At 40.5% G+C, this 24,900-nt stretch overlaps 2 protein-coding genes across 3 annotated transcripts in view; both read left to right on the forward strand.

Annotated features, from left to right (window-relative positions):
• eva1bb (eva-1 homolog Bb (C. elegans)) overlaps positions 1–24,900 on the forward strand; it is a 519,072-nt gene that overhangs the window by 452,160 nt on the left and 42,012 nt on the right. The gene's annotated exons all lie outside the window — the stretch shown is intronic.
• Positions 1–24,900, forward strand: part of LOC125788965 (trafficking protein particle complex subunit 9-like) — a 294,345-nt gene that overhangs the window by 200,181 nt on the left and 69,264 nt on the right. For both annotated transcript variants that reach the window (XM_049472933.1, XM_049472934.1), the window contains 2 exons: positions 2,099–2,225; positions 7,460–7,605. In XM_049472933.1, coding sequence (XP_049328890.1) covers positions 2,099–2,225; positions 7,460–7,605 — 273 coding nt within the window. The remainder of the gene's footprint in view (positions 1–2,098; positions 2,226–7,459; positions 7,606–24,900) is intronic.

Below are 24,900 nucleotides of genomic sequence, written 5' to 3' on the forward strand. Positions count from 1 at the left end.
TACACCATCTAAAAACACTGTTTTAGATCCTTAAAAAAGTTTTCATAAGTTTCCTCAGTTTCTTTTAATTGAGCTTTGGCAACGTTTCTTAATATCGTTTTTTTTTTGTTTTGTTTTAATTATATTGCAGTTCCTGCAGAAACTGGGAATGTGATTGCAGTGCTGATTTGTGGCTGGTTGCTATGGTGGTGCTGTGGTGTCCATGTGGTTGCTAAGGTGTTGCTAAGCGGTTGCTAGGTGGTTGCTAAGGTTTGGTTATGGTGTCCTTGGTGGTTGCTGTGCTGTTGCTAAGTGGCTGCTTGTTGGTTGCTAAGGTGTTGCTTGGTGGTTGCTAGATCGTGGCTTAGGTGTTGCTAGATGGTGTCCATGGCGGTTGCTGCGGTGTTGCTAAATGGCTGCTTGGTGGTTGCTAAGGTGTTACTACGTGGTTGCTAAGTTGTTGCTATGTTATTCGTATTTGTTGCTATGTTGTTTCTAAGTGGTTGCAAAGGTTTTGCAATGTATCTGTGTTTGCTGCTATGTTGTTATTAAGTGTTGTTTCTAAGTTGTTGCTATGTTATTTCTGAGGTTTTGCTATGGTGTGCATGGTGGTTGCTGTGGTGTTGCTAAGTGTCTGCTTGGTGGTTGCTATGGTGTGGCTAAGTGGTTTCTAGATTGTTGCTTGCTGGTTGGTTGGTGGTCACACAAATTAGTTCATAATGAGTTTGCACGTTACCTTTCCAGGTGCAGTAAAATCATGCAGCTGTGGATGCTAGGTTGCTATGGTATCTGTGGTTGCTACGGTGTTGCTAGGTGGTTCCTAAATTGTCGCTTTGATATCTGTGGCTAATTGTTTGCTTGACTGTTGCTAGGCGGTTGCAAAGTAATGTTTTTTTGTACACAAATCAGTACATAATGTGTTTGCATGTTGTTACACCAGGTGCAAATACATCACGCAGCCATGGATGCTAGGTTGCTATGGTATCTGTGGTGGTTGTTAAGGTATTGCAAGGTGGTTGCATTGCATTGAGGTGATGTATTTGCATTAATCAGATTACAATGTGTTTGTATGACGATTGTACGAAAACCGTACATCATATTGATTTGATTTATTAAAAACATTCTGACTTAAATAGGCATAACATTTCTCCCTGTTCATTCTTAATGAACAAAAAATTAGACATTAACAAAGTTTTTTATGAAATCCGAACATCCGGTCAAAAAGCTGTATATAAGCCCACCATTCCAGATCATGACGCAAGTTTTAGAGTTGGAACTGTGGAGTTGATATATCAAAAATTGCGGCACGAGTTAAGAAAAAGAAGAAGAAGAAAAAGAAAAAGGCTTAAGTTTTACACAGTGTTCTATCTTTTTTAGAATTGGGGATTTTGAGCCATTAATAAACCCTGCTGTATAAACTGTGTGGACGAGTTGAAGAAGAAGAAGAATCTGTTCTGTTTGCTCTTTAATTAAAGCTGTGGAGGCTTTAGGAACGTATTGTTATTTACAATAGCAGCCTGACAAACAGCAGAACAGAACCGGAGCATTGTGGGTAATGTAAACCCATTACTCGCACCGTGTTCCGCTCTGGGCTCGGGCTCGGGGGGAACGATCAGACCCTGCGTAATGAAAGCACTTATCAAAGATTCGCTGCTCTGCGATAAAGAGCGAGGAAAGAGCCGTTAGCAGGAGAACAGAACTCATAGTGCTATCGTTTACACACACACACACACACACACACACACACAGTAGTGATCCACAACACAAGGAGGGTGAAGACTAGCACATGTGAAGTCAGACTCCGCCTCTTTTTGAACTGCTGCTGATGCATCATTACCGAGAAGCATCACAGTGCTAACGCTCGGAGGAAAGCGCAGCGACTCAGTTCTGATACATCAGCTCACAGACGCAGCCTTGTGCTGATCCCCATCACCCTAGGAGTGATGAGGGAAAAGAGCACCATCTACTGCACTGTACCCACCCAGAGAGAGCAAGGCCAATTGTGCTCTCTCAGGGCTCTGGCAGATGATGGCAAGCTGCATGACCGGGATTCGAAGCAGCAATCTCCCAATGAATGATTTAAATAATCTGATTTTATGTTCGTATTTTGTCTTTACAGAGAAAAAGGAGGTGACCCAGAGTCTGGAGAACTACACGTCCAAGTGTCCAGGAGGAATGAACGTCATCACACTTCCAGACGGACTCAAACTGCCCCCGGTTCCCTTCACCAAACTGCCCATCGTCAAGTAAGTAAAACCTCCAGAACCGAGGAAGCTGCTCTACAGATAATGTAAAACTGCTGAATCTAGAGCACTAATTCTTCAGAAATGCAACATTTCAGACATTTTAACATAGATCTAGACCAAAAATATGTTTTTATTTCAATGTAAATATACAGTGTTGTTTAGAACAAACTGCAAAGGCAGTTTTTGAACATATTTAATACACAATTCTAGAACACCATTCAGACAAAGTTCTAAACCACCTTCTGGACACAGGTCACCCTATTCAGACAAAGTTGTAAAACAATTCAGGTACAGTTCTAGAACACCATTCAAACAAGGTTCTAGAACACCCTACAGACACAGTTCTAGAACACAATTCAGCCAAAAGTTCTAGATCATCACCCCAATTAAATCAAAGATCCAGATTTTTTTATTTTTATGCCAAGTCTAAAATTGTTCTAAAATATATTGCATATGCTGTTCTGGAACATAGCTAATACACAGATCTAGAAAAAAAAAAAAAAAAATTCTAGAACACAGTTCAGGCATAACTCTAGAGAACAGTTCAGTCAAAAGTTGTAGAACACAGTTAAGGCTTATTAAGACAAAAAAAGTTCTAGAACACAGTTAAGGCTTATTAAGACAAAAAAAGTTCTAGAACACAGTTAAGGCTTGGTTCTAGAACACGTTTCAGACAAAAGTTCTAGAACACAGTAAAGGCATGGTTCTTGAACACGATTCAGACAAAAAGTTCTAGAACACAGTTAAGGCATTGTTCTAACACACCATTCAGACAAAAGTTCCAGAACACAGTTAAGGCATGGTTCTTGAACATGATTCAGACAAAAAGTTCTAGAACACAGTTATGGCATAGTTTTAGAAAACGATTCAGACAAAAAGTTCTAAAACACAGTTATGGCTTAGTTTTAGAACACATTTCAGACAAAAGTTCTAGAACACAATTAAGGCTTAGTTCTAACACACCATTCAGACAAAAAGTTCTAGAACACAGTTAAGGCATAGTTCTAGAATACATTTTAGACAAAAGTTATAGAACACAGTTAAGGCATAATTCTAGCACACCATTCAGGCAAAAGTTCTAGAACACAGTTAAGGCTTAGTTCTTGAAAACGATTCAGACAAAAAGTTCTAGAACACCACTACACTTTGTCTACATAAGTCTAGACAAAATAATCATTTGTATGACAATTTTAATTTAGTTCTAGAACAGTTTGCAAATGCGGTTTTGGAAAACAGTTAATACACAGTTCTAAAACACCATTTGGACAAATTTCTAGAGCAAAGTTCAGGCATAGTTCTAGAGCACAATTTAAACATAGAGCTAGACCAAATATCTGTTTTTATGGCACAGTATGACACAATACACAATTCTAGATAACCATTCAGACTTAATAATGGAACAAAATTTGAAAACAGTTCTAGGGCACTTTTTGGGCACAGTTCTACAACATAATTTGGAAAAATGTTCTAAAACTTATTTCAGACATAGTCCTAGAACATAATTTGATGGCTTATGATTCAAAATTTAATGTTCTCAAAAAAAAATGTTTTAAATGTATTCCAGAATTGCATTGGCACTGTTTCTGACAATATAAATATGCAATTCTGGAATAAATTTAATACACAATTGTAGAACAGCTTTCAGATATGCTGTTTTATAGCAGAACTGTGACATTGTTCTAGAACATGCAGTTCCAGAACAGTCTTCTCCTCCTCCAGTCGTTTGATTGACAGCAGGACAGTAAAAAGCTCAATAAGTGAATGTATTAGTGAGGGTATCTGTAACAGAACCTCCTCACAGCGGGGGGGGAGGGGAATATGCAGTACGGTGAGCAGGACACAGCCAATCAGAGGACAGGGCTGCTTATCAGTCCTCCGCAGGGCTGCAGTTTTAACCAGGTCTCCACCGCGGCGACAGGAACACCCAGAGAGAGAGAATATAACCTGTGCAGCTCTACAGTCTCAACACAGCTGTTTCTCTCTGACCCTGATCTGAGCTCCTCTCTACAGCCTGAGAGATCAAGACCTGACCTCACCGTCCTGCTGCAGGACCCTCTCCAGAAACAATACATCAGCTACACAGACATATAGAGGTTCCTAATGTTCCTACTGTGATGATCCATCCCATAATAACTCCAATATTCTCACACAGTTCCTGCAGATTGTGCGGCAGGGTAGAGCGTCCAATAGTATCCCACTTTATGGCTGCAGTTCTAGAAAACAGAAAGACTACTGAGAACATAATGCAGCTGCAGTTCTTCAGCACCAAACCCCTGCAGTTCTAGAATACTGAACTGCAGAAGTTCTAGAACACCAAACCACTATAGTTCTAGAGTATATTATAAATAAGACTCTACAACACTCAATGCTTGCAGTTCTAGAACACTGTGGCTGCAGTTTTAGAACACTGTGTGACTGCAGTTCTAGAACACCCAATTGGCTGCTGTTCTGGAACACTATTCGAATACAGTTCAAAAGCATTGATCTACTGCAGTTTCTAGAACAGTGTGTGACTGCAGTTTTAAAACACCAAACCACTGCAGTTCTAGAACACTGTGTGGATACAGTTCTAGAACACTGAACCCCTACAGTACTAGAACACTGAAATTGCAGCTTATGCACACTGTGCAATTGCAGCTCTAGAACACTGAACTGCTCATTTCTAGAACACTGCACAACTGCAGTTTCAGAGCATTGATCCATTGTATTTCTAGAACACTGTGTGACTGCAGTTCAAGAACACAGTTCTTTTGCAGTTCTAGAGCACTGTGCCGCTGTAGAACAATGAACCACTGCGATTCTAGAGCATTGATCTACTGCAGTTTTTAGAACATTGTGCAACTGCATTTCTAGAACACCAAAGTGCTGCAGGTCTAGAATATGCAACCGCTGTATTTCCACAACACAGTGCAGCTGCAGTTTTAGAACATTTATCCATTGCAGTTCTAGAACACTGTGCAACTGCAGTTCTAGATCATTGAACCAATGCAGTTCTAGGACACTAAACCGCTACATTTTTAGAATGCTGTGCAACTGCAGTTTTAGAACACTGTGTGACTGCATTTCTAGAAAACCAATCCACTGCAGCACTAGATCACTGTGCGACTGCAGTTCTAGAATACTGTTTGACTGCAGTTCTAGAGCACTGAACTGATGCAGTTCTAGAGCACTGTGAAACTGCAGTTCTAGAGCACGGAACCGATGCAGTTCTGGATCACTGTGTGACTGCAGTTCTAGAGCACTGTGCGATCGCAGTTCTAGAACATTGCCAATGCCATTCTAGAACACTGTGCGGCAGCAGTTCTAGAGAATTGATCTACTGCAGTTCTTAGAACACTGTGCGACTGCAGTTTTAGAGCATTGATCCACTGCGGTTCTAGAATGCTAAACTGCTGCAATTCTACGATATTGTACAAATGCAGTTTTAGAACATCATCCAGACGCATTTCTATAAAAAAAACACCATTCAGACTCAGTTGTAGGTCTTCTGGATTTATGAATTCTGACAACCAATCATTGGTCTTGGTGCTGATCACGGTGCCTTAACCCAGAGTATCCACACAGTGTTGTGTCTCCTGCAATTGAACAGGTTGGATGATTCCACCCTTTTCTGTGGTTGGATTTTATTATTGAGGAACTTTGGGAGAACCATCCTAGTCTTCTGGGCAGCTGATCAGGTTGTCTCCTCCGGTGTCTGTGAGGTAAAATGTTGGGTTTAAATGTGTCTCCTGATGGTCAGGTTTCTCTGCAGGTCCTCATGGCTCTGCTCTGTCTCTCAGTTCCTCTCTTTATTCTCTGCGTCGATCCTCCCCTCACTCCGTCTCTGTAACGGAGGAGTGGGTTTTACATGGCAGTTTGATTGAGTGTGTGCTTGTGAAATTAATTTTAATGAGTTCTTCTCCTCTCCTGCAGTTTAAGGAATGGCCGCTCCGCTGTGGCGTCGGTCTTCTGCTGCCGGTGGACTCCTGAGATTAAGGAGTTCATTTACAGCAGTTATTTCACAGAAAGGTCCTCTCATCTCCAGCTTCCTCTCACAAACCGCAGTGAATGAAGGAGGGAGGGATGAAATATCTAATTGGACATTTTCTCCAAAAATGCGATAATGTTAATGCATATTGGAATATCAGCACATATTATGATGGATTAAGAAAGCTTTTAAATAAAAACAAATATTCTTCTTCTAAAAAAAGTTGGTATTCTGCCACAATTAATCCACTATCTCTCTACCATTACTGTGCAACAGAGGGAACTCTTGCTTTTCCTTTCTAGGGGCATTCCTGATGAGTTCCATTTCCGTCATCATAATGTTTTTGATGGTCTTTGCGGTGACTGCACTTGAGAATACTTTCAAAGTTCCAAGTGGTCCAGCGGCTAAGCACTTCCGCTATGATTATGGGGATTGCTGGTCTTGTTCTCTCTGGGTAGATGGAGCTCTTCCCCTCATCACTCCTAGGGTGATGTGGATCAGCACAAGGCTGCGTCTGTGAGCTGATGTATCAGAACCGAGTCGCTACGCTTTCCTCCAAATGGAAGGATATAAAAAGCTCATTATCTCAGAGATTTCAGCTGTTAGTTTCCACTGTGAGGAACAGAGTGAGGAAATGGAAGAACCACAGACACAGTTTTAGTTAAGACCTGAAGTGGCAGAGCAAGAAAAATCTCAGATAAGCAGAGGAGAAGGATGGTGAGAACAGTCATATCAAACCACTGACTAGCTCCAAAGCCTGCCAGGAGTAAAGCAGCATAAAGTTATCCAAAAGCAGTGTGTAAGACTGGTGGAGGAGAACATGATGCCAAGATGCATAAAAAACTGTGATTAAAAAACAGGGTTATTCCACCAAATATTGATTTCTGAACTCTTAAAAGTTGATGAATATGAACTTGTTTTCTTTGCATTATTTGAGGTCTGAAAGCTCTGCATCTTTTTTTTTTTTAGTCATTTCTCATTTTCTGTAAATAAATGCTGTAAATGACAATATTTTTATTTGTAATTTAGAATAAATGTTGTCTGTAGTTTATAGAATAAAACAACAATTTTAATTTTACTCTAACATAAACCTATAAATAGCAAAATCAGAGAAACTAATTTATAAACTGAAGTGCTCTCTTATATAATACCATATTGAGAATATCAGAATTTATATTATTTTAGGAACATATCGCCTACCCCTATTTTTAAGATTACAGTGTACAGTTTAAGTTTTTGATTTTTTGTTTTTCTCTTTGTTATCCAGGTCTGTGTCTCTGCTGAATCTTCCCGCGAGTCTCCGCCCTCATAAAGTGAAGGGTCTCCCCGGACAGGGCGTGGCCACAGCGAGCCCCTTCATCTACTCCCCCATCACCCTGCACAGCAGAGGAGACGAGCGCAACAAAAAGATCGGTATGTTAAAGATGGAGCTTTACTCTCTCTCAGAGCCTCATTTCTCTGAAACGCCTCTTCTGAAGGCTTCTCTGAGCTGATGGATGATGCAGGTTGAGGTTCACGGCTTGCTGAAAGCAGTGTGAGGAGTGTGTGGTGTAGTAGTGCTGATACTGGGAGGCTTTAGTGTAGAAATACTAAAATAAAAGCACAGACTGTGGAGAAATAAGCAGAACTGACCACTGCCAAAGAACACAGTGTACACACTGCCATTAGAATAGACTACATATACATCTCCCTCAGTCTGCACTGCTGGAGGCGACTCCACACGGTGAGACAGGCTACTGTATGACATATGGACAAATTACAGACTTCAGAATTCATTATTCTGAGCACTGTTCGATTCTTTAGTGAACCAGAACATACCATAGTATTTTTTCTGGCTTTAAGGTGCCCTAAAAATCCTTTAATATTCACAAAAATTGACAGTGCACCTTATAAACCGGTGCGACTTATGAATTTTGAATTCTACCAGTCAGGTATTAAGGAGCAGTAAAACCACTTTGCTGAAGTACAGAGTTATAAAGGTGAGTTTTCTGTGAAGTTTCTCTTTAGCACTAAGGCTGGGTGCAGCAGCATTAGCATTAGCATTAGCTGTGAACTGCAGTGCTAGCTCTTCAAGCTGTTCAGTGGTGAGTATATTGGGACTGTAGTCTGCATATTTACTGTGTTAAAACAAGCTTCGTGGGATGAACTGCTAGCTGATATCTCCTTGCTTACCGAAACACTCAGGGTTCCTCAGTGTAGCGCTATTAAGCACTATTTACATCCTGTTATTGCTACGGTTAGCGGATAATGCTAATGCTGCTGCTGCTGCACCCAGCCCTAGTGCTGGAGAAACTTCGCTGTAAACTCACCCTTAGAAAAAAAGTTTGGAAATTTTACTGTAAATAAACAGAAGTGCTTTACTCACCCAAATAATAAACAGTTTTCAGGAGAGAAATCTGTGTAGATTAACATCCAGCGCTTGTTTAACTTTAAAAGAAAATGTTTTTTTTATGAATTACAGTTTTGTTTATTTAGGCGTTTCCTTAGCTTCCCCATTAGAAGGGAAACATGGCCACACCCTTGCTCACTTTGAAGTTATAATCCGGTGCGCCTTATAGTCTGAAAAATACGGTTAGAATAAATTTAATTAGAGCAGCACAAGGTGTACTTTTCCTGTCGTAATGATAGCAAAGACACACTGACAGCTTGCCTACAGATCATTAAAATAGCCTAGTGCATAAACCCAGCTTTTACTGTACAACAACAACAAACAAAAACTAAATAAAATAACACTGCTGTTCCAGTAAATGAGCTGCTGGAGCTCCTTCACGCTGTCTGTTTAATCTGCTTTGGAAAAGTCCAGGTAGCTGCACCATTAAAATAGCAATGTGCTAAAGTCAGAGCTCTAAAGTCAGGCTCTTAAAGGGAATGATGAGCAAGTGACACTCTGATTGGTCGCTTAATGCACCTTATAATCCGAAAAAATACGGTTAAAATAGATTAAATTAGAGTCGTATTGAGACACAGAAAACAACAGTACATCACATGCTACTAAAAAGTGTATTGGATAAAACCCTGTTTTATTAAGGTTATTGAGAAGATTTTGGTAGTTTGGACTTGTTGAACTCGTGTTTGTGTGTGTGTATATATATATATATATACGTGTGTGTGTGTGAATAGTGGACTACGAGTCTCAGATGGACTTTTAGTCTCCTAATTTTGTGTTGGTGAGTGTGGTGTTTATTTTGGCGTGTATTTTTAGATCTGGAGAGCGCAGCAGTTTGGCAGGCGAGCGCTCAGGACAGATGGCTGTTCTGCATGAACTTTCCGCGGCTTCTTGAAAGAAATAAAGTTGTCCGAGGCTCCGCTGCCAGCTCCACTTGCTCATCCTGCCTCCCGCTGCCAAGCGAGGAGAGGACGAGTCTAAGATCAGCAGCGATCTGCTGAGAACGCCTCAGTGTTTTCTGTGCTTCTGCGAGTCCGTGCTGGAGTTCTTAATTTAGCTGTGCTGAGTTTTTCAGCGCTTTCTGAATCTGCTGTCCTGAATTCTGCATAGTAACCAGAGCGGGAGTGCACGTTCTCCGACCAAACAGCTGTGTGGAACCTGGAACACTGAAGCTGTGGGTTCTTCTAGCTTACCTAAAGAGTTTAGTGAAAGAAAACGGCAGCAGAGCTTCATGATCAGGTTCCAGAAGCTGTTGATAGAGCTTTAGTTGAGTTCCGTAGGTAAGAACAACTGGATGAAAGTGTTGGCGAAAGATTAATACTAAAATTTGCACATTGGAAGTTTGGGCCAAAAGAGTTTGAATCGGAACTTCTAATGATATCTAATTTGGAAACGAGAAGAGTCTGATCGTTTTTTTAGGCCAAATCGCTTTTGGGCTCCTTATATTGAGGAAGACACTTTGAGGAATAAAGAATTATCCTCATATCCCCAAAGGAATAACACTAAAAACAGCTTTACAAATATTTTACTGCTTAATTTTAACAGAAGACACAAGTTCCCTGAATATTACTGTTCAAAATGTGCTCATATTTTGTTATATATTGTGGTAAGAATTTGCTAGATGTTCTTCACCTGATCAGGAACAGCTATATCTTGTTAGGGGGTAGCATAAAAATAGAGATATGTTAGCATTCTAGCTAATAAAAAAGTATAAAAGTCTTCCGTTGCTATTGTTCAATGCACTATGTGCGAATTAGGCCTTGCTCTGGGTTGAGATCTCATTGGTGGAGAATGCGGGTTTGGACAGATTGCAGTCATCAACGGAAAAAATTATTCCCAAGTTTACCAAAACATTTTGCAGGAAAACTTAAGAAGCTCAACTGAAGCTCAACAGAGGATGGATGATGCAACAGAACAACGACCCAAAATACAGAAATAAATCATCAACTGAACGACTTCAACAGAAGAAAATAAATAAACAAAGCGCCTTCTGGAGAGTCCTGACCTCCTGAACCCAATAGAGATGCTGTGGCATCATGACCTCAAGAGAGAGATTCACACCAGATATCCCATAATATTATAGCTGAACTGAAACAGTTTAGTGAAGAGGAATGATCCAGAATTCCTCCTGACTGTTCTGCAGGTCTGATCTGCAGCTACAGGAAACGATTGGTTTGTTTGAGGTTTTTGCTGATAAAGGAGGATCAACCAGTTATTAAACCCAAAGATTCACATACCTTTTCCCCTCACTGTGAATGTTAACATGCTGTGTTCAATAAAAACCATGCAAACATATCATTTTATTGTGTGGTTTTAGTTTAAGCAGACTATTGTTGAGACGTAGATGAAGATCAGAACACATTTAATGATAAAGTTAAATTACAGAAGTCAGAGAGAAGTTTAAGAGACTCTTGGAAACTGGAGAAAACTGCTACAATCAGACGTCTGGCTGACCCACATGGAAACAGCTTTAGCCTTCAGCTCAGATTGACATGACTGGACTGAGTCTCAGTTTCAGCAGTGAAGAGGTGCAGTTATAAAGCTAGTCTGGATCATACAGCAGTGCTGCTAGACTGCTTTTTAGTTCTTGACTCTTTCTCCTGATTCAGAGCATGGTGTGTTTTTAAGGCCGGTGGCGATTAGCATGCTCCGTCATGTTTAAATCATCAAAGTGGAGAATAGTGACACGGTGTCAGCCATGTCTGATTCACTGCTCCAATTTACCACCCCCCCACCATACACACAACACACGAAAACCCACCCTCCTGTCTGCAGCCCCCACGGCACAACGGCAGTAACGTGGACCCCGCCAGAGCTTCACGCTTTTATTATCTCAATAATTCATACCAAAACATCGTCACGATGTCAGAGCACAGCATTTAAACAGCTAACACTGTTCAGCAGTACTGCAGTAGCAGCTGTTTCCAATAAATTGGCCACAGTAAGTGAGTGGAAGCACAAGGTGTAGTAGGTAGATGTTTCCAATAAAGTGGCCAGAGAGTGAGTAAGTGGAAGCACAAGGTGTAGTAGGTAGGTGTTTCCAATAAAGTGTCCACATTGAGTGAGTAGAAGCACAAGGTGTAGTAGGTGGGTGTTTCCAATAAAGTGGCCACAGTGAGTGAGTGGAAGCACAAGGTGTAGTAGGTGGGTGTTTCCAATAAAGTGGCCACAGAGAGTGAGTGAGTGAAAGCACAAGGTGTAGTAGATAGGTGTTTCCAATAAAGTGGCCACAGAGAGTGAGTGGAAGCACAAGGTGTGGTAGCTAGGTGTTTCCAATAATGTGGCCAGAGAGTGAGTAAGAGGATGCACAAGGTGTAGTAGGTAGGTGTTTCCAATAAAGTGTCCACATTGAGTGAGTAGAAGCACAAGGTGTAGTAGGTGGGTGTTTCCAATAAAGTGTCCACATTGAGTGAGTAGAAGCACAAGGTGTAGTAGGTGGGTGTTTCCAATAAAGTGGCCAGAGAGTGAGTGAGTGAAAGCACAAGGTGTAGTAGGTGGGTGTTTCCAATAAAGTGGCCATTGAGTGTTGTTTTCTAGCTTTCTGGCTGTTTGAGTTGCCAGAGAGCTAAGCTGAGTCACACACACACCAGATGTCTCTGGAGAGAAGTCCTGCATCAAAGTGACACACACACACACACACACACACTGTATATTACATACACACTCAATCACATATGTGTGTGTGTGCTGCATGTTAAGCTCTAATGTACACAGCACTTATCTGACCTTTTATCTCTCTCTCACATATACACACACACACACACACACACACAAAAACACACAAACACATACACACACACACACACACTCTCTCTCTCTGGGTGGTTTCTGGGTCGTTTGGTGGACGCTATTTGAGTTAAATTTTCTCTACATCTCCCACAGAGAGACCACCTACCTAATAACTTGCCCAACAAATTACAGTGTGATTATAGTGTGCTTCAGTACAGCTTCTAAACATGTTGCAGGTAGTTACATCTATAACTCACACTGAGAGCTAGCCAGGATAACGTACAGCTTTCAAACATGGTGGAGGTAGTTTCATCTTCAGCAACTCACAGTGAGAGCTAGCCAGGATGAAGTACAGCTTCTATACATGGTGGGGGTAGTTTTAACATCTACAACTCATAGTAAGAGCCAGCCAGGATAAAGTTAAGCTTCCAAACATGGTGTAGGTAGTTTAACATATCCTGGCTAGCTCTCACTGTGAGTTATAGATAAAACTAACTCCACCATGTTTAGAAGCTGTACTTTATCCTGGCTTGCTCCCACTGTAACTTATAAAATACAGCCTCCAAACATGGTGGAGGTAGTTACATCTGTAACTCACACTGAGAGCTAGCCAGGATAAAGTACAGCTTCTAAACATGGTGGAGGTAGTTCTATCAACATCTAACAGTGAGACCCAGCTTTAAATGCATGGATGGATGGATGGATGGTTGGAAATACTTCAAGATGAATTGGTTTCATATGCATTTTAAGTCAGTGATTCTACATAGAACCCCAACAACTTCGAATACCCTTTATATTTTTTTAATACTTTTCAAAATTGATTAAAACATTTTCTAGAAGGTTCTTCATAGAACCTTCATACATCTTTGTCAGATAAACCTTTTTCATCACTATATAGAACCGTTTTTTGTTTGGGGAATAACAGTAGGTTAGCGCTTAGACAGCTGTACCACCCAGGAGCTTCTAGAAAGTTGTGTCTATTGCAGTTCTGCTATAAATGCTGTGTTTGGATATCAGGTGTTTATATTTATATCGACTCGTATTAATCGGTTATAATACGGTTATGTCTGTTTACTGCATAGTCAGCCTGTTCAATATCTATTGAATGCTTCTGTTGGCTCGGTCTTGGCTGGGTCTTGGCTCAGTTTCGGCAGCCAGAGGAATGAGCTGTAATGGCCTGTTTTTGGCACATGGAAGGAAATTCTGGAAGTTACTTTCTGCAGTGCGGCAAGACCCCCGGACCCCCCTCTGCCTGTGTGTAAAAATGTGTCTTCTGACTCTGCTGACCTCCTTCACTTCTCTGCATGCTTTGTAATACAGCAGATATGTCTTCAGTAGGTTCTAACTCTTACGAGATAGCATGCTTGGTTTGTCGTTTTCGGTTTTTAAAGTGGTTTGGACCAGAATATCAGGCTTGAAAGGTGTACTTCAAAACATGGTCTGAACCAACTAAATTATGTGAATCAACTGAACCATTTGCAGTGTGAAAGCACATTTCTAGATTGTTTCGACTTAAAGGTCTTATTCCATCGTTTTTTAATTTATTTTAAAATGTTTAGTTGTGTCTCTAGTAGAAATGAAACCATGTGAGCCGTTTTTTGTGTTTCTATTTAGCCCTGCTTTAGATCACTGAACTAGTGATCTCTGAAAAATAAAGACAGGATTTGGCTCTTGCTCATGAATATTCATACATGCTGTAATGGGTTGGGGAGCAGTAGCTCTCCAGCCCAGAAGGTTGTAGGAACCAAGTGCAGAGCAGCAGATCTCAAAGCAGGTAAACCCAAGAAAAAGGGGAAAATAATAATAATAATAATAATAATAATAATAAGAATTAATATATAATCGTGAATATATATATTAATATTATATAATAAGATTTTATATATATATATATATATATATAACTCAGCCTGTCGCGGTCGCAGCCCAGTGCTTTAACCGCTGCACCAGCGAGCGGATTGGGATGCGGCCGCTTTAATCGCCTTTTAAAGAGCCTCCGCCGAAAGGGGCGGAGCCACGAAAACGAGCGGAGAGTAAAAACGGGTGGAAAACAAAAACCTCACACCCAGCGTGAGTGAAAGAGAAGGGGAGAATGTAAACAAGACTCGCCGCGGAAGCTAACGGCTACCTCTTATGGAGCGAGGTAAAAACAAAAGAGCTTCCAAACTAAACAAAGAAGTGAATTGGGGTGCTTTTGGATTAAAGGCTGTTCCACCACAGAGGGGAGGAACAGCGGGAGAGTGTAGGTGAGCAAAACCGCGTGCTTCGCGGCTGCTACACACACACACACACACACACACACACACACACACACACACAGGAGAGAGCACACAGCTCTATCTCTAGCAGACTCGAGAGAGAGGAAAGGGACAGAGGAAGATACTTTTGCGGGAGAGGCACGCCAGCGATGCTGATCAATGCTCTCTCCAAAGGGACAGCGGGAAAAGAAAGAGAAAAGAGCCGAGGCTCGCTCGAAAAACGGGCATAGATTCGCTCTCACAAGCTTCAAAGATCCAGCGCCGAGTGGCTAGTTGGCGCTGCTTATAAGCTGTTGAAAGCAGGTGTTGATAATTAGCCAACTAACCCTCGGCGCTGGCCTGGCGCGCCCTCCGATGCCCTGGAGGACGCCTCGATCGGGCACCAGCCCTTACACATGCAAATATATCGCCCCTGGTTGGCTAACAGCACTGCATCAGAGAATGCCTACCTGCCGTTTCCCCCCTACTGTCAATTTAACAGCTCTAAAACTCAAAGGACAAAATGTTTTCAGAGATATTTTAGCCTTAGTTATAAAAATACAGCATGTTATCAATGCAGGCATTGGTAACGTTTCTTTTATCTAAACTAACGCCACTAAACTCTTACCTCAGACTTGGTGATTCAGACCAAGCATGTGTCTCAGACTGCCTTCATTGAGTTTACATCTTAGTCTAAAGTAGCCTAAGCAAAGCTGATCTATTTATATTACTGTATGGTTATTTGTGATATCTGGTAATAAGCAGTTTTAAATCTATTTTTAGTGATATGTATGATGTATAACATTATCCAGCTATACTTGGGATAAAAACTTTTCACATTGAAAACCTTCTTCTCCTGTAGATAGTTGCTGTCTTTGGAGATACGAGGTTTGACAGCGTGAGAACGGCGCTTTTCTCGCTGCTCCTTTAAGAGCGATCTCCTGGTGTCTTCTTTTAGAATCTTAATGTCATTCTCTCTGATTGTCATGCTGAGACATTTCTTGGCTGGAAAAAGACTGAGCTGGCGCTGTGCTCTCCCTCTCTCTCTCTCTCTCTCTTTCTCGTTCTCTTTCTCGTTCTCTCTCTCGTTCTCTCTCTCGTTCTGTCGTTCTCTCGTTCGTTCTCTTTATCTCCACAGGAGGTAACGTTGCCCCTGCAGCTCTAACCTCTTGGCTTCTCCATCTCTCTCTCTGTCTCTCTTGTTCTTATATTTTTCACTCTGTATTCTCACTCTTTTTCATTTTTCTCTCTCTCTCTCTCTCTTTCTCCGCCTCCTGTTCCTCCCTCTCTTTGCAGTTTTTGATGGGGAGTCGGCGCTGGCCGGACTGAGGGAAGGGTTCCTGAGCGTTTATATCGGGCGCTGGCTCCGTTGTTTTCGCTTCTGTCTTGTTCCATAAACAGGATTGATGTGGGCAGGGGAACGGTGTTCTCTCGGAGGGGAGATGGCTTTTTCTGTAATTGCTCAGAGGCCGCCTTTAAGGACTGCCAAGTTCTGCTGCCGTTGGTCCGTTTGAGTCTGGCCTGATGAAAATAGGAGGAATGCCTGCCTGATTTAGCAAGGCAAGCACATACACACTTATACACACACTTTATACACAAACACACACACACGGGTGGCGGCGATGGACAGAAGCAGTTAATATTTGTTCTTGCATCCAGTAAATGAGTGTATTTGTCTGCTGGCTGGGGGATATTGGGCTCGGCTCAGTATGAATGATAGAGCCAGCAGTCTGACTTTCAGGACTGTATCCAGGATTAGACCACTCTGTGCTATATAACTAGGACTGGCCAATTAATAAAACAATATTTTACCCTCTATGGCATATTAGGGTGTGTAATAACCAAAACCAACTTTTGGTTATTACACAATTCCATACCATACAATACCATACATACTATAATATCAGACTTTGCTTTATTTAGAATCGCGGGCATCGACCGATTTGTCCAATATTTCAAAATGATACTTGCTTTTTTACTTAATTTTTACTTTACGTTACTTTTTACTTTACTTAATTTTAATGGTATTCTAAAGAAAAAAGACAAATGGATACTGGCCAGACTACTACAGTTGGGTGATACTGGTTATGCTATTTTAAAATTAAAGTTATACCAGAGTAAAAGTCTGGGCAATATCTGATATTGGCATTAGCCCAGAATGCCTATATATTCAGTACAGGCAAAGTTTGGACACACCTTCTCATTCAATGCATTTTCTTTATTTTCATGACTATTTTCATTGTAGATTCTCACTGAAGCATCAAAACTATGAATGAACACATGTGGAGTTTTATGTACTTAACAAAAAAAAAAAAAATGAGCTGTCCTCCACAGTCACCGGACCTGAACCCAATCCAGATTTGAGGTTTGGGGTGAGCTGGAGCACAGAGTGAAGAAGGCAAAGGGGCAACAAGTGCTAATAAACACCTCTGGGAACTCCTTCCTTCAGGACTGTTGGAAAACTTTTCATTTCAGGTGGCCACCTCTTGAAGCTCATTGAGAGAATGATGCCAAGAGTGTGCAAAGCAGTAATCAGAGCAAAGGGTGGCTGTTTTGAAGAAACTAAAATAAAAACATGTTTTTAGTTATTTCACCTTTTTTTATTAAGTACATAAAACTCCACATGTGTTCATTCATAGTTTTGATGCTTCAGTGAGAATCTACAATGAAAATAGTCATGAAAATAATAAAGAAAACGCATTGGAAAAGAGAAGATGTGCCCAAAAACATTTGGCCTGTACTGTATATACAATTATATCTGATTTTATTGGCTGATAATTGCTTTATTTAGAATTGTGGGCATCGACCGATTTGTCCAATATTTCAAAATGATACTTGCTGACATTTTTATTGTTTTCTGAAGAAAAACGGCAATTAGACACTGGCTATGCTTTTATAAAATTGTGTAATATATATATATATATATATATATATATACTATATATATATATATATATATATATATATATATATATATATATAGTACAAGTGGGTCATAAACAAAAATATGATGTATATGTGGAAGAACAAGTAAAGATGTATATTTTGTTGTTTATATCATTTTTTTACAGCCATCATGATAAATAAAGCAGTAGTGATTAAAATATAAAGCCACATTGGTGAAGCTCCATCCAGTACACTTTCCTAAATTTAGTAGAGACCGTAGAGACAGTTACTTCAACAAAAGCAGTTCACACTCTTTTTAAACAAAGAAACAAAGAAACAATACATTTTTTATGACTTTAGACTTGATAATAAAACACAGTGGATCAACACCAGCAGATGATCAGCATGTCTCTCCAAACCATCACTGATCATCAGTACATTTTACATTTCATTTAAAGTAAATAAAGGGATCAGAGTCTGGAGGAAGAGTGGAGAGACACACAGTCCAAACTGCTCGAGGTCTAGTGTGAAGTTTCCACCAATCAGTGATGGTTTGGAGAGACATGTCATCTGCTGGTGTTGATCCACTGTGTTTTATTATCTTAGTCTAAAGTCAGTGCAGTTTTGTTTTCCCACAAAATCTTACAGCACTTCATGCTGAACCTCTGCTACTGACAACTTTTATGGAGATGCAGATTTCATTTTCCAGCAGGACTTTTCACGACACACTGCCCACACTGCCGAAAAAGTACCAAATGGTCTTACTGTATATAATATTCTGACTTTCTGAGACACTGATTTGGGTTTTTTTGTATTGGCTGTAAGCCATAATCATCAACAATAAAATAAATACATTAATTAAAATAGATCACTTTGTGTTTAATACATCTAAATAATATATGAGTTTCACATTTTTTGAACTGAATTACTGAAATAAAGTAACTTTTCTATGATGCTGTTCTGTATAAAGTCACTGGTTCAGATTGAGGCGGTGTGTTTATTAACCTGTTGGGATTCTCCCGATGAGCCGCCGCTCGCCCCCCTCTGTCAGGAAGCATCAGTCAGAGTGAGGGGCGGACCCCCGAGAGCTCATCCTCCACCTGATTATGGAGAGTGGTCCGCGGCCGGCGCCGCTCGCTGCGGGTTAGAATAATTGCTGTAGATCCGGGTGGAGTTCTGCTCTGGATCTGCGGGTCTCTGAAGCTCTGCGTTTACTCCACCGTCTCGGAATAACGAAGACCCTCGAGCACGATCCTACACTCTCATAATCCCCATCCCACCCTTATTAAACACACACACACACACACACACTTCACCTCCCCTGTGATCGGACTCATAACTCGGCTGACGGTTCTGACTGTCTCTTTTTGCAGTAATCAGTGTTCAGAGCTCGGTGGAACAGTGCCGCGTACAATCAACCGTCATCTGCTCTGATATAAAGAGTCCAGTTCCTCCTGCTGAGTTTTAATCTAGTCTTTAATTCAGTTTAAGACTTAATCAGTGAAAAATCTTTATTTAGAGCGTTTAAACTTCAGGAGGATTCTACCTGAAATCAAAGTGAAACTTAATGTGAAGCATTGAACTGTCTGGGATTTCAAAGTTACAAATCGTGAACTATTTAGACAGAGGTCAAATATGGGTCACACACACAAATTGGTCAAAGCTGACTGGGGCGGAGCTATAAAGTAAACTCAGAAAAGTCCTGTATTCCAAAGTATAATGTGGATTTTTGTCCGATGCACTTTCTATATTATTATAATATTTGTTTTGTTATTTAGCTGTAGTAGTTCTAAACTGGGTAATAAATCAGGTTAAACTGCACCTGAACAGCCATTACATTTGATCTCCCTACACACTTTAAAGGGGACTTGAATCCTCATGTTCCTCTAAGTGTGCTTTTATAGATTTGGTTTCTGAATTAAAATTTTAGTATACATTTTAGAGTAACAAGACCATTTAAAATATATGTCTACTATGTCGAAGAATATGGTTTATTTAGTGTTACAAATATAAGATCATACTATTTAAAACTCACTTCTTGCATGCTTTTTATTTCTATTTGGGTCTCGAAATCCTCTAAAAACCCTATAAACACTCCAATCAACAAAAAAATCCATCCATGCCTTTTCTGTAAATCAGCTGAAACAATTTTGTATCAGGAATCATTTGTTTCTGTGGACCATTTGTATGGCTCCTCCCTCATTGTGATGTCATAATAAGAAAACCTGCATAGAAGAACCACCCTGGCTCCACCCCTCACTTGTCAACCCCCACCAGAGCCCCACCCACTAGATCGGTCTGCTGGTTGAAAACCACAGACTGTTCACAGCAGGGTTAGACAGCAGACTTTGTCTGAGGGTGGAATCTATACCTACTGTCTGTCTGCAAGTCAGCAGATAAGGGAGATGTAAAAACTTTCAAATAATGAGTTTTAATGTGCTTCTGTTACAGTTAAGCATGAACTAGCTTGTTTGTGTTTTGCCATTTAGCACAAGCTAACGCTAACATGATGTAAAAGTTTAACATAAACATGGGGTGTGGCCAGCAACAGCTTATTATTTGCCCAAAGTGACAAAGAGCTTTAACGGTTTATTCTGAAAGGGATTTAAAAAAAGGTTTAATATGTTTCCTTTAAAGTTTTATTGGGGTTAAAAAGTTAGAATTAAAGTTTTTATGAAAAATAAAGGTTGGAGGTGCGTGTTTGTAAAAGAACTAGCGAGAGAAAGTCTGATAAATGAGTTTTGAGGCAGTGTGTCTGCTGAGACTGAACCTGAGCTCACACACTCTCACTCTCGTCTCTGGCAGCAGTGACAGGTGCAGTGCCTGGCAGAGCGGCAGGTCCTAAACTCTAGCTCCGGTCTCGGGATTCAGACTGAGTGAAAGCTCCTCTCTTTCTCCGGGTTACAGCAGAAACTGTGCCTGAGTTTTAGCCTCGCTGAATCACGACACATAAAATACGAGACGTTCATTTATAAAATATAATAGAGTTAATTTTACGCACCAATTAAATTAATTTGTGACTGCTGGTGTACTAGTTAACTGTAGTCTTCAGAAAGGGCTTCTATCTTATTTTATTTTTCCATTCCGCCTTAAATTGTGCACCGTTTAAGGTGGAACGGGAAAGTTAGCTAGCTAGCTACTGAGACAAACTACTAGCAATCTTTTTTTATGATTGTTATGAGGAATGCGGCCATAATACATTGAAACTACACATTGAACTCTGGTATTATAGTGCTAATCATTGCTTTTAAGAAGGAAAATACTAAAATTAGTGCCTTTCTTTGGTCTCTTTTTGAAAAATCTCTGTATGAAGAGCAAACAAGCATCAGAGCCAAATACACAGTCCAAAATGGATAAACAGTAGATAAAAGGGTAAAAAACAGAGCAAAGACACGAAGGAAAACTAGCAAAAGAGGCAAAACAAAATCGCAAACAAATGCCAAAAAATTAATTAAACACATCAAAAGAGAAAGAAATAACGCTTGTTTGAAAACAGCTGAAAGTAATCAAAACTCAGGTGAGGCAGATCTACCAATATGGTGCTAATTGTCTGGCTGAGACACATGACTGAGAAGTGCATTCTGGGAATTGGAGTTCACGAAGGTGGAAAAGCCTGTATAGGACTTGGAAGGTGTGACATAATTAAACACTTCACATATTTAACAACAGCTTACAATCGCGAATACATTGCAAATAATCAGCATTTACAAGTAATTAGTAAGACTTGTGGCTGTTTTAGGTGATCAGAATTTAAAACAGACATGTCATACATTTATGAATAACTTTCTAAATAACAGTTAATTAACAGTTAATTACTATCTTTTTTACAGTTTGGACACCCATTCTTAAAGCCTGCTTCTAACAGACTAAATGATGATGAGTTTCTTTGATTTTACCAAATTGAAAACCTCTGGAATATAATCAAGAGGAAGATGGATGATCACGAGCCATCAAACCAAAATTTTTGCACCAGGAGTAAAGCAGCATAAAGGTATCCAAAAGCAGTGTGTAAGACTGGTGGAGGAGAACATGCCAAGATGCATAAAAACTGTGATTAAAACCAGGGTTATTCCACCAAATATTGATTTCTGAACTCTTAAAACTTTATGAATATGAACTTGTTTTCTTTGCATTATTTGAGGTCTGAAAGCTATGCATCTTTTTTGTTATTTCAGCCATTTCTCATTTTCTGCAAATAAATGCTCTTAATGAGAATATTTTTATTTGGAATTTGGGAGAAATTTGTTGTTTGTATATTACAGAATAAAACAACAATGTTCATTTTACTCAAACAAAAGTCAGAGAAATTGATTCAGAAACTGAAGTGGTCTTTTAGAGCTGTATATGTATATAGTACCAAATTGTCAAATTGTCAGCTAAAATAGCTGAAAACAGTGCTACAATGCTAATATAGCCAAAACGTAGCTTATTAACAGTTAATTAGCGCAATGCTAACTGAATCCTTAATAGACCTAATAGTATATGTTATTTCTTACACTGCTGTTTAACTACAATGCTAATCAAGGTTACAGGTCGTTTATTAGCTATTAGCATCATGCTAGTTGCTTCCCTAGGAATTGATTGCCCTGAAATAGCCCAAAAAAGCCACAGTTCCAGTGCGGTCTGCAGGTGTTTCTGGTAACAGGAAGACTGTGGGGTTTAATTGTTTTTAGAAAACTCTCTTGTTAAGGAAGATGAAGTGGGTCAGGTTGAGCGTGAGTGTAGTTTAGCACAGATTTAGCCCAGATCTGACCCAGAACTCTGCAGTAAAGAGTGTGTTCAGGGAGCGTTCCTGCGTTCCGGAACCAGCAGAGAGCTATATTTATTATGCCAGACTAAGACTGATGACTGCTAAACTGAGAGAGCACTGCTTTATGTTCCTAATGAGGCACAACACACACACACACACACACACACAGCACACACACACAACGCACACACTAGCTCTTACCCTCCCTGTGACTGTAGAAAGGAAGTTAGGCTCAGTTCACCCATTTCTAGCTTTAGTATAATTTCTGTATAAGGACTGGCCGACAGTATGAACTCTCTGAACCAATGGTTACAATTAAAATATGGATTTTTTTTTACCATATCTACCCAAAAATCATTTAATAAAATGTCTAAAACAATCATGTACAGTTTAGTAAGTCAATTTTTATTTCTATAGCTCATTAAAAAAAAAGAAAAAAGAAAAAAAAAACTATAAGTGCTTTAGAGTTCAAGACCAGGTTTAAACACCGCAGTGTCACTACTGGACTGATAATAGTCCACCAACAGCATCCTGTGGGCAGAGTCCTGTAGACAGTGTCCTGTAGATTGTATAGTATCCTGTGGGCAGAGTCCTGTAGATAGTGTACTGTAGATAGTATAGTGTCCTGTTGGCAGAGAGTGTACCGCAGATAGTATAGTGTCCTGTTGGCAGAGTCCTGTAGATAGTGTACTGTTGATAGTATAGTGTCTTGTTGGCAGAGTCCTGAAGATAGTGTACTGTAGATAGTAAAGTGTCCTGTTGGCAGAGTCCTGTAGATAGTGTACTGGATTCTGGAGTCCTGTAGATAGTATAGTGTCCTGTGGGCAGAGTCCTGTGGGAAGAGTCCTGTATATGGTATCCTGTAGATAGTTTAGTGTCCTGTGAGTAGCATCCTGTGGTCAGAGCCATATAGACAGAATCCTAGGGTGGCGTATTGTGGGCAGCGTCTTGTGGGTAGTGTCCTGTAGACAGCATCCTGGGGTGGCGTATTGTGGGCAGCGTCTTGTGGGTTGTGTCCTGTAGACAGCATCCTGGGGTGGCGTATTGTGGGCAGCGTCTTGTGGGTAGTGTCCTGTAGACAGCATCCTGGGGTGGCATCCTGTGGGCAGCATCCTGTGGGTAGTGTCCTGTGGGCAGAGTCCTGTGGGCATAGAAAGTATAGTGTCCCGTGGACAGAGTTCTGTAAATAGTGTCTGTTTGGTTGTGTCTTATTTATAGTGTTTTGTTGGTAGTGTCCTTTGGCCAGCATCCTGTAGACAGCGTCCTGTGGGCAGCGTCAGCGCCTGTGGGCAATGTCCTGTAGACAGAATCCTGTGGGCAGAATCCTATAGACAGTGTCCTGTGGGTAGTGTCCTGTAGGTAGTGTCCTTTTGGAGTAAATTGTGAACTGCGCTGCTAAACGGGTAAAAGCTCATTGTAACAGAAGTTGAGTTTTAGGAAGTTGACTGTGTTTTTAAGAGACTGAACATAAAGATTAATATATTTCTGTTTCTCTGTGTTTACTGTAGTGCTGCATTAGTACAGTGTTCCGGCTCTGCTGGAGATTAATGTGTGTGTGTGTGTGTTAGCGTTAGCCTGTAGCTGCTGTAGTAGTGAATGGAGGAACGCTGGGTTTTATCAATCTCCTGACTCATTCAGCTTTCTGCTCTCTGCTCTGAATCAGGCGAATGAATGAAAGATGAAACTCCATTTCTCTCAGTTTAATATTCTGCTGTTGAATCATTTATGGACCGGTGGAGTCGTGCTCCAGACTGTGTTCAAACTCAACACTGGAGGAACTGGATGAATGAAGACTCAGTTCTGCAGAAATGAAGCCTGGCCTCAATCCAGCTATTACTGTCCGTGTCTGCAATTACACTACATACACTATTTACTATATATATTACATATTACATTTAATCTGAGCTGTGAGAACAGAGCCGGAGAAGTGTTTCTGTTTGATTAGATAGAGGAGTTAAATTCAGTCTATGATTCACATGGACCTGCAGATTCTTAATAAAACAATGCTGCAATAAAACCAAATGTACATATGAATGCAGTGAATGAATATACACACTTCAAATGTTTGTGGGCACAGTTTTTAATGAGTGCATTCATCCAATTTATGTGGAACATTCTGCCCCATGTTCTAGATTGTTCTAGAGCATTTTGTGACATGTTCTACAGTGTTCTGGGGCATTCTGTATCGTGTTCTTGGGCATCCTGTCTTGTGTTTCACAGTGTTCTAGAGCATTCTGCCCCATGTTCCAATGTGTACTGGAGCATTCTCATGTTCTAGAGATGCTCTAGAAAAGCCCCCCGTGCTCAAGATAAGCTTTCTAGTGAATTCTGCTTCCGAGCTCCAGATAAGCTTTCTAGTGAATTCTGCTTCTGAGCTCCAGATAAGCTTTCTAGAGAATTCTGCTTCCGTGCTCTAAAGGCGTCTGCGTCCGTGCTCTAGAGAAGTGCTGTAGTGAATTCTGCTTCCGTTCTCTAGAGAAAAGCTTTCTAGAGAATTCTGCTTCTGTGCTCTAAAGAAGTGCTCTAGAGAATTCTGTTTCTGTGCTCTAGAGAAGTCTGGCTTCATGCTCTAGAGAATATCGCCCATCTGCGCTAGAGAATTCTGCTGTCATGGTTTGAAAAAGTGTACTTTTGTGGTCTAGAAAAGTCTGCTTTCGTGCTTTAGAGAAGGCTGCTTTTGGGCTTAGAAAAAAAAAAACAGTGTTTGAACTCTAGAACAT

The sequence above is a fragment of the Astyanax mexicanus genome, unplaced genomic scaffold (assembly GCF_023375975.1).
Source record: "Astyanax mexicanus isolate ESR-SI-001 unplaced genomic scaffold, AstMex3_surface scaffold_31, whole genome shotgun sequence".
In the NCBI taxonomy this organism is placed as follows: Eukaryota; Metazoa; Chordata; class Actinopteri; order Characiformes; family Acestrorhamphidae; genus Astyanax; species Astyanax mexicanus.